The sequence below is a fragment of the Sus scrofa genome, chromosome 12, assembly GCF_000003025.6.
Source record: "Sus scrofa isolate TJ Tabasco breed Duroc chromosome 12, Sscrofa11.1, whole genome shotgun sequence".
Classification (NCBI taxonomy): Eukaryota; Metazoa; Chordata; class Mammalia; order Artiodactyla; family Suidae; genus Sus; species Sus scrofa.
Genome location: NC_010454.4, coordinates 22,395,703 through 22,409,955, shown reverse-complemented (window position 1 = coordinate 22,409,955; position 14,253 = coordinate 22,395,703). Strand labels below are relative to the sequence as shown.

General features: G+C 51.6%; 1 protein-coding gene across 1 annotated transcript; it reads left to right on the top strand.

The window, feature by feature from the left end:
* LRRC3C (leucine rich repeat containing 3C) lies at positions 574 to 11,493 on the top strand. Its single transcript, XM_013979562.2, has 2 exons — positions 574 to 1,086; positions 10,302 to 11,493. The coding sequence occupies exons 1-2, from the start codon at positions 893 to 895 to the stop codon at positions 11,101 to 11,103; spliced, it is 996 nt and encodes a 331-aa protein (XP_013835016.1). The 5' UTR covers positions 574 to 892; the 3' UTR covers positions 11,104 to 11,493.

Below are 14,253 nucleotides of genomic sequence, written 5' to 3'. Positions count from 1 at the left end.
AGTTTCCTTACTCTCTGTGAAGTTCAGTAACCCAGACTGGATCCACCTCACAAACAAGGGCCGACAAACACATAGTCTAACAGAAAGATTGCTGGATGTGCTGTGCGCTATTAACAGCTTTTGTTATCAGGTCAGTTTTTTTTGTTTGTTTGTTTGTTTGTTTGTTTTTTCACAATGGGAATGAACAGAGTAAATGACTCACACACTACATTCATGGTAAATAGTGGATCACTTTCTGCTTAATTTAGCCTGAGTCTCTGTCATCATCTTTCTTCTCTAGCTCTCTGCCCTCATAATTACTACATCTTCACCAAACATCCTTCAGCCTTTTTTTTTTTTTTTTTTTTTTTGGTCTTTTTAGGGCCACACCCAAGGCACATAGAGGTTCCCAGGCTAGGGGTCGAATCAGAGCTGTAGCCACCGGCCTATGCCACAGCCACAGCAACAGAGGATCCGAGCTGCGTCTGTGATCTACACCATAGCTCATGGCAACGCTGGATCCTTAACCCACTGATCGAGGCCAGGGATCGAATCCTAGTCCTCATGGGTGCCAGTTGGATTTGTTACTGCTGAGCCACAGTGGGAACTCCCCAGGCGCTTGTTAAGTGCTTCACTGCCTTGTTAGTTAATTTCCACAAGCACAGGAAGTAGGTACTGCTCCTATTCTCCTATGGGGAGGAAACAGATTTAGAGGTTTAGGGACTTATTCAAGGTCATTTGGTAAGAAGGTGGCAGAGTGGGTTCCGACCACAATGACTCCTGGTGAGAAGGGTATTGTCTGGGGAGCCACAGCTGGAAGACGTCCTCAGAAGGGGCGGCGATCACGGAGGGGAGCCCAGGACAGGGCGCCCCAGGCAGGGTTTCCGAGAGGTCTTGGGTCAGCCTCAGTGTGATGTTTACCCTTCTCTTTCTAGACCATAAGGCTCCGTTCCGAGTTACAGACAACGTGGATTCAAAGGGAGGTTTGACAGTGAAATTACCTGAAAACATGATGTTTGAAGTGGCCACCTACAGGTCCAGGAAGCACAGCGTCGAGGTCTTGGGGACCCGGATACCCAGGCAACTCCTGGCTGCCCTTGAGAACACGTGAGGCTGGATGTGGGCAGCAGTGGGGAAGGAGGGAAGGAGAAGCCCATTTGAGGCCCCAAGGGCATCTGAGGTGGGGGGACCCCGGCTGGTGCAGCCTCTTGCTCCCTACACCCAGCACTTCCCCAGCCCATTCCTTTCACCCAAGCATGTCCTCCTCGCTCCAACTCGGGCCTCTTTTTGAAGCTTTTGTTTGTTTGTTTGTTTTGTTTTGTTTTTAGGGCAGCACCTGTGGCATATAGAGGTTCCCAAGCTAGGGGTTGAATTGGAGCTATAGCCGCCAGCCTACCCCACAGCCACAGCAACTCCGGGTCTGAGCTGCATCTGCAACCTACACCACAGCTCACAGCAGCACTGGATCCTTAACCCACTGAGCAAGGCCAGGGATTGAACCCCCATCCTCATGGATGCTAGTCGGGTTTATTAACCACTGAGCCACGATGGGAACTCCAAACATCCTTCAGCCTTGAATTGGCCTAAGAATTGTTCAGAATGAGTAGGTACTCACTGACAGTGCTCTTATGTGGTGTGGGGACTGCATAACCCCTTGGACAAACAACTGTAACTGTGTGCCAAGAGGCTGAAAAATCGTTCAGGCCTCAGAGCCGTGATTACATTTCTGGTAGCATGTTCTGAGGAAGTACAGCCTATATATTGAGGGTGACGTTCCAACATCATTTATAGCAATGGAAACCCGAAAGCCACCTAAATACCCCAGAAAAAAACATTACAGTACTATCCATTGGATGGCAAAATGGGAAGCCACATAGTAAATGATTATGAGTACCATGCGGCAGTATGGGAAAATGTTTTCTAGGTTATATGAAAAGATCAGGGAGTTCCCATCGTGGCGCAGTGGTTAATGAATCCGACTAGGAACCATGAGGTTGCGGGTTCAATCCCTGGCCTTGCTCAGTGGGTTAAGGATCCGGCGTTGCCATGAGCTGTGGTGTTGGTTGCAGATGCCGCTCAGATCCCGAGTTGCTGTGGCTCTGGCGTAGGCCGGTGGCTACAGCTCCGATTGGACCCCTAGCCTGGGAACCTCCATATGCCGCGGGAGTGGCCCAAGATATGGCAAAAAGACAAAAAAAAAAAAAAAAAAGAAAGAAAGAAAGAAAGAAAAGAAAAGAAAGAAAAAGTCAGGATGTAAAATCTCATGAGCATTCCCCAGGGATGCAGTCAACCAAACAAACACCCCATTCCCTTAACAAATAAATTGGAGAAGCCTTCCTGTTGTGGCTCAGCGATTAACGAACCCGACTAGAATCCATGAGGACATGGGTTCAACCCCTCACCTCGATCAGTGGGTTAAGGATCCGGCGTTGCTGTGAGCTGTGGTGGAGGTTGCAGACACGGCTCAGATCCCACGTTGCTGTGGCTCTGGCGTAGGCCGGCAGCTATAGCTCCGATTCGACCCCTAGCCTGGAACGTTCATATGCCACGAGTGCGGCCTTAAAAAGACAAAAAAGGAAAAGAAAAAAAAGAAATAAACAAACTGGAGGAGTTCCCTTGTGATGTGGCAGGTTGAACATCGGGTGTTGTCGCTGCAGTGGCTTGTGTTGATGCCGTGGTGTGGGTTGATCCCTGGCCCAGGAACTTCCATGTGCCTCAGGCAAAGCCAGAAAAAAAAAATTGGAAGAAAAAAAGGAGAGGGAGAGACTTAAAAGAAATTAAGACTCAGGAGTTCCCATCGTCACTCAGGGGTAACAAATCTGACTAGTATCCATGAGGATGGGGGTTCAATCCCTAGCCTTGCTCAGTGGTTTAAGGATCCAGCATTGCTGCAAGCTGTGGTACAGCTCGGATGTGGCATTGCTGTGGCTGTGATGTAGGCAAGCAGCTACACCTCCGATTCCACCCCTAGTCTGGGAACCTCCATATGCCTCGGTGTGGCCCTAAAACACACACACACACAAAAAAAATCTTCCTTATCTTTTGGAGGTGTCTGCTAAAATGTGGAGGAAATGATATGGTGACTGGATTTGCTTCAAAATAATCCGCACTAGGGATGGGGGACGGGAATAAAAGAAACAGGTCAGGCCCCGAGGAGATAATTATTGAAACTGGGAAATGGGGATATGAGATTCCTTACATCATTTTCTCTGCTTTTTTATGTTTGAACTTTCCATAATAAAATGTTCTTATAAACCTGCACATGCAATAAGCATTATGTTGAGACAAAAGAGAGCAACACTGGTAAGATCCTGGCACCAAGGTAAACTCCCAGCTCCTAGAGTTCCCAGCTGTGTGACCTTAGGCAAGTTACCGAACCTCTCTGTGCTGCACTTCCTAGAAATGAAGGATGTTGATGCTCACGCTAATGCCTACCTCATGTTGTTGTGAAGATTAAATGGGTCATTAAGCGTGAAGCACTTAGAACGATTCCTGGCATATAATACATGCTCCATATGTCTCACCTTATGTTAATCCATTCCACATTTGAATGATATCTGAGCATCTACTTTACCAGGCTGTGGAAATTCAGTAAAATAAAAACAGATCTTGTGTTAGGATGGAGGGGTTGGGGGTGATCTTTTTCATTCTCTAGTTTCAAACTTTGTGTAACATGAGATTATTAGTTTTAAATTTTTGATGGAAAGTGTTTGTGTTTTTAAAACCGAGTGAGCCACCTTCACAGACCCTCCCTGCCCTCTGAGAGCTCCTTAGTCTGCTCAAGTAGACGCGTTCCCCGCCTTGGGGTGTTTCCATCTCGCGGGGTGGCATGGCCTCTGCTTGCGGTAGATACACCCGTGTGGACCAAGATAGCAAACACGGGCGGAGTTTAAGCTGGGAACACATTCCTGGGGTGATGCCGTGGTGGGAAGGGAGGAGGTGGGGCATCGAGATTCAGAGCCCCTTCCCCTGACCACTGGGGCATGACTGGCACCCCTCCGCTCTTACCATCCCCTACTCCCCTCCAATTCATTCCTTCCACCCCCTGCTCCCTCCACCTCACCTCCCTCCTTCCCGAAGGGTTGGTATTGAGGTCACACCCAGAGCAAGTGCAAGGACGTAAAGAGCTGTTTATTTCTTTGGCAGTTATGTTTATTTTTTTGAGGGGGGGGGAGGGCATCCCAGACATGTGATGGCAGCGGAAGAGGGTGCAGTGATGCAAGCAGACAGAGCACTGGTGAGAAACAGGAGGAGGTGCCAGGCCAGGCAGCATGGCCAGTAGGCAGTCCGCTCTCCTCCCCTCGCCCAGCCCTGTGGTTCGCTATTTTGGGCTGCAGAGGGAAAGGGCTGAGCTGGCCAGGGCCTCTAGGATCAAAGCCAAGGCCAGGGAACCACAACCTCCGTCTGGGAGCCAAGAGCAGGCTCTTCTTTGGGAACCCCTCAATCTGCACACTCTTTGATACAGACAATTGAGATTTTCTCCCATGAAAAGAAGCAGTTTAGAAAACTGTAAATATTATAGATCAAAAAGTCAATCATTGGATATAAAAACAGTAGCTTTAAGAAAATCTCCCATAAAAAAATTTTTTTAATTAAAAAAAAATAATTAAAGGAGTTCCTGCTGTGGTGCCACAGGATCAGTGCCATCTCTGCAGCTCCAGGACACAGGTGCAGCCCCCTGGCCTGGCACAGTGTGTTAAAGGATCCTGTGTTGCCGCATCGGTTCCTATTCAATCCCTGGCCCAGGAACTTACGTAGGTTGCAGGTGCGGCCATAGTATATATATATAAATAAATGATTAAAAAAAATTTGTTTTAACTTGATAAATTTTATTACATTGATCGTTGTACAATGCTCATCACAACCCAATTTTACAGCATCTCCATCCCAAATCCCCAGCCGACCCCCCCCATTTTTTAAAATTAAATTTGTTTTAAAAAGAAAGGAAAGCTCTCCTAGCACCCTTCCAGTTGCATTACTACCCCAGGAGGCCCCACCTCGTTAGAAATTCTGGACGGCCACCTCTCCAGAGCACCTTCCTCCTTCCTCTCCTGACACCAGCTCCTCCTTCGGTAACAATCACAGCCAACATTTTTTAGCATTTGTTCCATTCCAGGCACTGAGCAAAGGATTTTACATGGATAAACTCTTTTAATCTTTAAAACAGACTGTTGTCCTATGATAAACCATAATGGAAAAACAATATTTTTTTAAAAGAGTACATACAGGAGTTCCCGTCGTGGCTCAGTGGTTAACGAATCCGATTAGGAACCATGAGGTTGCGGGTTCAATCCCTGGCCTTGCCCAGTGGGTTAAGGATCCAGCGTTGCCATGAGCTGTGGTGTAGGTTGCAGACGCAGCTCGGATCCTGTGTTGCTGTGGCAGTGGCGTAGGCTGGTGACTACAGCTCCAATTCAACCCCTAGCCTGGGAACCTCCATATGCCACGGGAGCGGCCCAAGAAATGGCAAAAAGACAAAAAAAAAAAAACAAAACAAAACAAAAAAAAGGGTACATACGTAAATGTAAAACTGAATCATTTTGCTGTATGGCAGAAATTAACACAATATAGTCTATCAACCATACTTCAATTTAAAAAAAGGAGTGGGATGGATGGGGAGTTTGGGGTTGGTAGATGCAAACTATTCCGTTTAGAATGGATAAGCAATAAGCAATGAGGTCCTACTGTACAGCACAGGGAACTACATCCAGTCTCTTGGGATAGACCATGATGGGAGATAATAGAAGAAAGGGAATGTATATATATATATACACACACATATATATGTATGTATGTATGGCTGGTTCACTTTGCTGTAAAGCAAAAATTGGCATGACGTTGTAATCGACTATAATGTTTTATTATTTATTTTTTTATTTTATTTTCCATGGCACATGCAAGTTCCCGGGCTAGGGTTTGGGTCACATCAGAGCTATAGCTGCCAGCCTATGCAACAGCCACAGCAATGAGGGATCCAAGCCTCGCCTGCGACCTACACCACAGCTCACGGCGACACCAGATCCTTAACCCACTGAGCAGGGCCAGGGATCAAACCCACACCCTCCTGGATACTAGTCTAGTTTGTTACCACTGAGCCGCCTTGAGAACTCCTTATACTTTAATTTTTAAAGTGCTATAAGAAAAAGAAATAAATAATCAAAGTGCTATAAGAAAAGGATGGATAGTTCACTAAGTAAAAATAAATAAAATAGGCCTGTGTAGATATTTTTACTGTCTCCTCTTTACAAATGAGCAAACTGTCATACAGAGAGTTTGAATAGCTTCCCAAGGTCACACAGCTAGGAAGTGGCATTTCTCCCAAAAGCCGTTCCTGCCACACATACCCCTCCGACCATATAGCCCTCATGCTTCCACAGGTGCTTGCAAAGACTCTGACCCTGTACTGAGGGCGCTGTATGCAAGTGATTTCTCACACATCTGCTTCCCCTGTAGGCTCTTTGCTCCATATTTGTCTTACTCCTGTTTGCATTTCCTAAATATAGCGGGTTCTCAGTAAATGTTAGCTGAAGGATATCACAGACCCACACAGGCCAAACTACAGCCACACCGAACCCCTCCCACTCTTAGGAGGCACCTTGCTTTTTTTTGCTCTTGTCTCCACCTATGATGCCTTTGTCCATCTGGGAGACCCCTATTTGTCCCACAAGGCCATCCCTCACCTGTTGCTTTCTCCAGCTGTCCAAGCAAAGTCCACTGCTTCAGCCTCTGGGCTCCTCTGACACCTGCAAACACCCAGGTGGCCTAGAGTCTGTCAGGCGGCCATATCCGTGTACATATCCATGTTCCCCCATTATCCGGGGGCTGCTCTACTTCTCTCTGCCTTCCCAATGCCTGAGAGGCCCAGAAGGTGTGTGTTGAACAAATGAGCACAACTGAGGCCAGGAGCACCAGGTGTGTACACCCTTTGTCAGTTTCCATAGGAACGAGAATAGCGAAGGCCTTTGGTGCCCTGCCCCTCTGCCCAGAGACTGGCATTAGATGGGTCTCTGGCTGATGTGATGGGTAAAGTAGCAAGCCCTCCTCCTTTCAATTTTGCTTTTTTTTTTTTTTTAGGGCCACACCTGCGGCATATGGAAGTTCCCAGGCTAGCGGTCAAGTTGGAGCTGCACCTGCTGGCCTATGCCACAGCCACAGCAAAGCCACATCTGCGACCTATACCACAGTTCATGGCAACACTGGATCCTTACCCTGCTGAGCGAGGCCAGGGATCGAACCCATGCCCTCATGGACATTAGTCGGGTTCGTTACCACTGAGCCACCGTGGGAACTCCAGTATCAATGCTAATTTTAAAACTCTTCACTCCATTGCCCACGGAACCAAGTCCTAATTCTTCTGTGGTAGGAGTTGCCCTTGTGGCTCAGCAGGTTAAGAACCAGACTAGTATCTATGAGGATGCAGGTTCGATCCCTGGTCTTGCTCAATGGGTTAGAGATCCCATGTTGCTGGGAAATGTGGCACAGGTCAAAGATGCAATTTGGATCTGGTGTTGCTGTGGCTGTTATGTAGGCCAGCAGCTACAGCTCCAATTCAACTTCTAGCCTGGGAGCTTCCACATGCCACAGGTGTGGCGCTATAAAGAAAAAAGAAAAGAAAATTTCTATAGTACACACAGGGATCTGATCCCTTTCCACATTTTTTTTTTTTTTTTTGTCTTTTTAGGACCGAACTCGCAGCATATGGAGGTTCGCAGGCTAGGGGTCCAATCGGAGCTACAGCTGCCAGCCTACACCACAGCCATAGCAACGCCAGATCTGCAACCTAGGAGAGCTCAAAGGATTGTTTTGGGCTAAAGGCACGTATAAAAAAATAAAGAAAAAGAAAAGAAAACAACAGGAGTTCCCGTTGTGGCAGCGGCTCTGCACTGCCAGGACATAGGTTTGATCCCCCGCCACCGCCACCTGGCACAGTGGGTTAAAGGATCTGGCATTGCTGCAGCTGCAGTGTAGGATCAGATCTGATCCCTGGTCCCGGGAACTCCATATGCCGAGGAGTGACCGAAAGAGAAAAGAAGAAAATGTGTCTTATCTCATTCCTTGGACAAATGTTGAGTCTGAGAAATGACTCTGTCAATGTCACCAGAATGAGTCAGTGATGAGCACCTCCCCAGAGATGACATCATCCAGTTACCTACCCTCTGATTCTCGCTTCCCTCACGCTTCTGAAATTGCTTGTTCAAAAGTCACCTTCAGGGGCATGCAACCTGTGCAGTCCCCAGGCCCACAGGCCCTGCATTCAGAAGGCCCTGCGCTTGGTTTTGTGACCTGCTGCTGTCGCCGTCTTGAAATTCGTAATGGTTTTGAACAAAGGAGCCCCCATTTTCATTTTACACTGGGCCCTGCAGTTGTGTCTGATCCTGGTCACCCATAGTCTCTTACAAAACCCAGCAAGGTTTTCCTTCTCAGAAATGTCTTCACAGCATGTGACCTCAGGGCCCTTTGTGCAAATCTCTGGGACATCCACTGGCCTCGCCCACCGGGTTAAAGATCTGGTGTTGCCACAACCTGCAGCATAGGTCACAGAGGCGGCTCAGATCCAGAGTTGCTGGGACTGTGGCGGAGACACAGTTCTGATTCAACCCCCAGCCCGGGAACCTCTATGTGCTGCAAGGGCGGCTGTAAAAATGAAATAAAAGAGTACCAACTTGGAGCTCAAAGCCTCGGGCAACCTAAGAGAGCCTGACTCAGCTCCAGGCCAGAACAGAATATCAGTGAGCAAACTTGTAGATGACCAGGTCAGTCGTCAGAAGCCTTGAAGAACCCCTTCCATCTCCTTAAGGGGCCATCTAGCAACAGAGTAGAGAAGTAACCACAGCTGAGCCACAGTGTCCCCCACCCCCAGGCAAGAAGGGAGCCAGGAGGCGAGATCCTCGGGAGAGATGTACGTTTTCCAAGGCGAAGTCTGAGGGAAGTTTATTCACCGAGGAAGAAGGGGCCACAGGGCACCCTAGGAGAGCAGAGGGCAGAAGAGGATGGGGGAGGTGGGAGGGGCAGGTTGCTGGAGGCAGTGGATGTACGATGGGGCTGCCCCTGCACGGTCTCCCCAGGCCTGCCACGCAGGGATCCTTCTGCTCAGCCAGGCTGTGGGCAAAGGGCAGAGGTTCTAGAAGGCAGTGTCTCAGCCTCAGCTGGGCGAGCCAGGAGGGAAGGTGGCAAAGTCAAGGCCTTGGAAGGGGAGCCTGGGGCAGGGAGTGGCACTGGGGCCTGGTCTGCCCATGGCCAAGTTCATCAGGGTCCAGGATCTGCCCTCTCCTGGCATCATCTGGCCAGGCCAGGGCTCAGGTATCCGACACCTGGGGCCCAGAGTCACATGCCAGGAAACCCAATACTTGGTCCCAGCCCCCAACTTCCAGCAGCTACGAGCGAGCAGGGCTTCTGGTGGAGGAAGCGGGTCTCCAGAGCCGAGCAGCAGGGAGGTGCTTCCGGGCAGAAGGCAGCACAGGAGAAGGCTCTCCCACCAACAGGGGTGAGAGGCTGGGAGGAAGAGGGAGAGGACGGGGGAGGAAGCGTGGGGTGGAGGGGACAAAGCTGGGATGGGCAGAGGGGCGGGTGTCCCAGGAAAAGGGGGCGAGGGGCACAGAAGGTGGGCCTGAGTCACCTAGCCTCGCTGGGTGCCATGAAGTCCAAGTGCTGATCTGTCCTCCTCAGCTCCTTCACACAAGTGCCATTCGGGCCCTCTGGGGGTACCTGGCCCGCCTGGCAGCCACCCAGGGAGGCTGGCAGGAAAAGCCTTTATTCCAATGAAGGAAATCAATATGTGAGCAGAGGCAAATGCTTAGCAGCCCCCAGATCCAGAAGGGCCAACAGGACCTTGGGCTGAGAGCCAATAGATCAGCCGTCCAGAATCAAAGAGACTCTAGAAGAATCTCAGGCCCAGGAGACCCTTTACCCAAAGGGCCCAGGAAGGAGTCTTACACCCCAAAGAAGCAAAAACATCACCCAAAGGAGAAGCCCCAGCAAGAGAGAGCTGGCTATAGGGAATAGCATTCTCTCTATCTTTTTTTCCTTCTTTTTTGTCTTTTTAGGGCTGCACCTGCGGCATATGGACGTTCCCAGGCTAAGGGTTGAATCAGAGCTGTAGACGCAGGCCTGTGCCAGAGCCACAGCCGTGCAGAATTGAGTCTGCAAGCTATACCACAGCTCACGACAATGCCAGATCCCTAACCCACTGAGTGAGGCCAGGAATCGAACCTGCATCCTCATGGTTTCTAGTAGGGTTCATTACCACTGAGATACAATGGGAACTCCTGGGAATGGCGTTCTCTTGACTCACTCTTCCTTTATGGGGCTTTATTCTTCCCCAGCTCCTGCTCCACTCCAGGACTATGCCAATCTGTGGCCATGCTCCCACCAGCTGGTCACCTCCTGTCCCTGCTGCTGGTGATAGGCACAGGGGGCAGTGTGCCCAGCCACCCAGCATCTCCCCAAGGCTGCTACGTGGCAGAGGAGGCTGGGGAGCGGACATTCCGCTGTAGCCAGGCGGGCCTGAGCGCCGTGCCCACCGGCATCCCCAACGACACCCGCAAGCTCTACCTGGATGCCAACCAGCTGGTGACAGTGCCCGCGGGCGCCTTTCAGCACCTTCCTGTCCTGGAGGAGCTGGATCTGTCCCATAACATCCTAGCCCACCTCTCGGGAGCCGCTTTCCAGGGCCTGGCAGGCACGCTGCGCCACCTCGACCTCTCTGCCAACCAGCTGGCCTCGGTGCCCGTGGAAGCCTTCATGGGGCTGCAGATCCAAGTGAACCTGTCTGCCAACCCATGGCGCTGTGACTGTGCCCTCCAGGAGGTGCTCAGGCAGGTGAGGCTGGCACCAGGCACTGGGACGGGCATCGTGTGTGGCCCAGGAGCCCGACCAGACCTCGTGGGCCAGGAGTTCCTGCCACTGGCAGGGGAGGAAGAGCTGTGTGGGGCGGGGCGGGGTGGGGCCCAGAGGAGCACCGACGTGGCCCTCCTGGTCACCATGGGGGGCTGGCTGGTGCTCGTGGTGGCTTATCTGGTCCACTACGTGTGGCAGAACCGAGATGAGAGCCGCCGTCCTCTCAAGCGGGTCCGCATGCTGCCTGTGCGCTCTGAGGACTCCTCCATCCTCAGCACAGTAGTCTGATGACCAAGGCCACCCCTCTGGCCCCGTGCCCTTTGCCCTCTCCTCCCTTCGACCCCTCCCCCCTCCTCTGCAGCCCCTTCCCATCCCCCAAGGCCATCCCTCTTCTCCCTCTGTCTCCTGGAAAGGTCTGCTCTCTCTCACACCACCAACACCATCTTTGGTGCCTACTCTGGGCTGGGATTGTGCTAGACTCAGATGCCCAGAGCCAAGTCGGGGGACAGGGGACGACAGAACAGAGAACGGCCGCAGGCAGGGTGTGTGCCAACTCAGAGGAGGAGCGGGCAGCTTGAGAGCGTAGCAGAGGTAATCTCAAAGCTCTACTTATGGATGTTTGATCTGACTCTTCAAGAATGAGGAGACCCAGGAGGTCCTGTCATGGCTCAGTGGTTAACGAATCCGACTAGAAACCATGAGGTTGCGGGTTCGATCCCCGGCCCCGCTCAGTGGGTTAAGGATCTGGCATTGCCGTGAGCTGTTGTGTAGGTTGCAGATGTGGCTCGGATTCGGTGTTGCTGTGGCTGTGGTGTAGGCCGGCGGCTGCAGCTCCAATTAGACCCCTAGCCTGGGAACCTCCATATGCTGTGGGAGCGGCCCTAGAACAGGCAAAAAAACAAACAAACAAACAAACAAAAAATAGAATGAGGAGACCTGGAGTTCCCATCGTGGCTCAGTGGTAATGAACAAAACTGGTACCCATGAGGATGCAGGTTCAATCCCCAGTCTCTCTCAGCGGGTTAAGGATCCGGCATTGCCGTGAGCCATGGTGTAGGTCACAGACACAGCTCAGATCTGGCGTTGCTGTGGCTGTGGTGTAGCCGGCAGCTCCAGCTCCGATTCGATCCCTAGCCTGGGCATTTCCATATGCCGTGGGAGTGGCCCTAAAAAGACCAAAAAAAGAAAAAGAACAAGGAAGATTTCCAGCAGAAGAAGGAAGAGAACAACAGTGAAGAAGATGGAAAAGAACTTGGACTGTCCAGGCAGCGGCAAGACCCGCCTGGGAGCTGGAGCAGAGGGTGCAGAGAGGCAAAGGAGATGGTGGGACTGCTTCTCGCCTCTCTCGTGGCCCCAGGCTTCTCTCCCTGTACCTTCTCTTGCAGAGCCCCTGGCTCAGGGTTCTCTGCTTCCTTTTCCAGACATACTCTATCTGTCTGCTCTCTCCTTTATGCACAGAAGGGCTTTCCCTTGGGAGAAAAGCGGTCTCGGCTACACCTGGGCTGGAGATGGGTCACTAGAAGCTGGAAGCAGGATGCAGGGGTTGTGGGGATAGGGGGTTTTCCACCCCCAGAATATCGCTGGACAATTCAATAAAGTCCCTTCATCAATACCCCTGATCTCTTTCTTGTTTTTTGTTTGTTTGTTGCTTTCTCTCTTTTTAGGGCCACACCCACAGCATATGGAGGTTCCCAGGCTAGGGGTTCAATCAGAGCTGCAGCCGCTGGCCTACAACAGAGCCCCAGCCATACCAGATCTGAGCTGCATCTGCGACCTCCGCCACAGCTCACGGCAATGCCAGATCCTTAACCATTGAGCGAGGCCAGGGATGGACACTAGTCGGGTCCTGTGGACACTAGTCTGGTTTGTTACTGCTGAGCCACAGCGGAAACTCCCCCAACCTCTCTCTTACTGTTCATTTCATTGAACACAGGTGGCCCTGCAGTGAGGAGAGGGAGGGGGCTGACTCCTTCACTGTCACCTCCACCACATCTTTGGTGAGAGAGGCTCCCGCTGGGCTGGGTGCAAACTGCTCTCTTCCCCACAACCTCCCGGCTCCTGAAACCAGAGTCTATGGCAGGGCTCATGCATTAATGATGAGAGACCAGGAAGGATGAGGGCTGGATGGAGACCTGGAGGGAGGGCAACCAGGGAGGAGAAAAGGAGGGCAAAGCCCGGGCATCAGCCTCTAGCCTGCCGGATGGGCCCCAGAGAGCAAAGCGAGAGGGAGCCGCTGCTCTCGTAGCCATCAGCTCCTCTGGGTGGGAGTTGGAGCAGGCAGTCCAAGTGGGCGGTAGGGAGAAACCAGAGGTGCTCAAAGTCACTAAAAGAATTCCTGGCGTTCCTGTTGTGGCGCGGCAGAAACAAATATGACTTGTATCCAAGAGGCTGTGGGATTGATCCCTGGCCCTGCTCAGTGGGTCAGAGATCCAGTGTTGCTGTGATCTGTGGTGTAGATCACAGACGCAGCTTAGATTCCACATTGCTAGCCTGGGAATTACGTGTGCTTGCTGTGGATGCAGCCCTAATAAGAAAAAAAAAAAAAAAAAAAAGTTCCTGGATAGAGGGGGAGGGGCGGTGTGAGAGATCCCTGTCTCCAAAGAGGTTTCTCAAGGGACCCAAAAGGGCCAAAACACCCTGTCCCTTGCCACCCCTATGGGGTGACTCACCCGTGTGGCTTCTATGGAGGAAACAGCCACTTTAAGGAAGCTCATGGGAGCCCCAGTAGGCACTGAAGATACGAACCACCGAACCAGGGTTCCCCCCAACTTGTGGCAGAGCCTGGGGCAGACTAGGAAGGAGCAGCAAAGGAGCAGCAAAGCGAAGAGGCGGGTCCTTCTGACCCATCCTGGCTTCCCTGTCTCCTCTCCAGCCCTGCCGCCGCCTCCCTCCTCCCATCACTCCAAGGCCGAAAAGCCCACATCATCCGGAAACCTCAGCTTAGCTTATCTCAGGAAAACCTGGGACACCCCGGCCCACACACTTCTATCTTCTTTTCTCAGGAGACCCGGGCCTCCCTCTCCAGAACTTGGATATGAGACGTTTGGGGTTGTACCTTTGATCATCCATCCCAGCCACATCCTGCCCTGGCCTTGGAATCCTGGCCCCATCCCTACCCAACCCTGCATCAGTCCCTCTCCTGCCACTCTCAGAATCTGTCCCACCCTTTCTGGAATCAGGCTGGGACACATCTCACCGGGTTCTGGGAAACAGACTGTGGCAACCTGTGGGGATAGAAGGTGGGTGACAGCTGGGGCCCCATGTCCCTTTCATTGGTGCCCATTCCTGGAGCCTCACTTAGCTCCCATCATCCTGAGCAGCAGAGATAGCATCTTTAAGGCCTGCAAAGAGTGGGCTCCCCTACCCTGACCCCAACCCCAATTCTCAAAGGTGAGTTCAGGATGGGAAAAATCCAGGAGGGACGCTTTGCCTGGAGCC

Bases quoted from the DNA above. Each gene is read 5' to 3' on its own strand.
- LRRC3C (XM_013979562.2), top strand. From the start codon at position 893: ATGTTTACCCTTCTCTTTCTAGACCATAAGGCTCCGTTCCGAGTTACA. The intron at 1,087-10,301 runs GTGAGGCTGGAT...ATTCTTCCCCAG, and splicing joins CTGGCTGCCCTTGAGAACAC to CTCCTGCTCCACTCCAGGAC.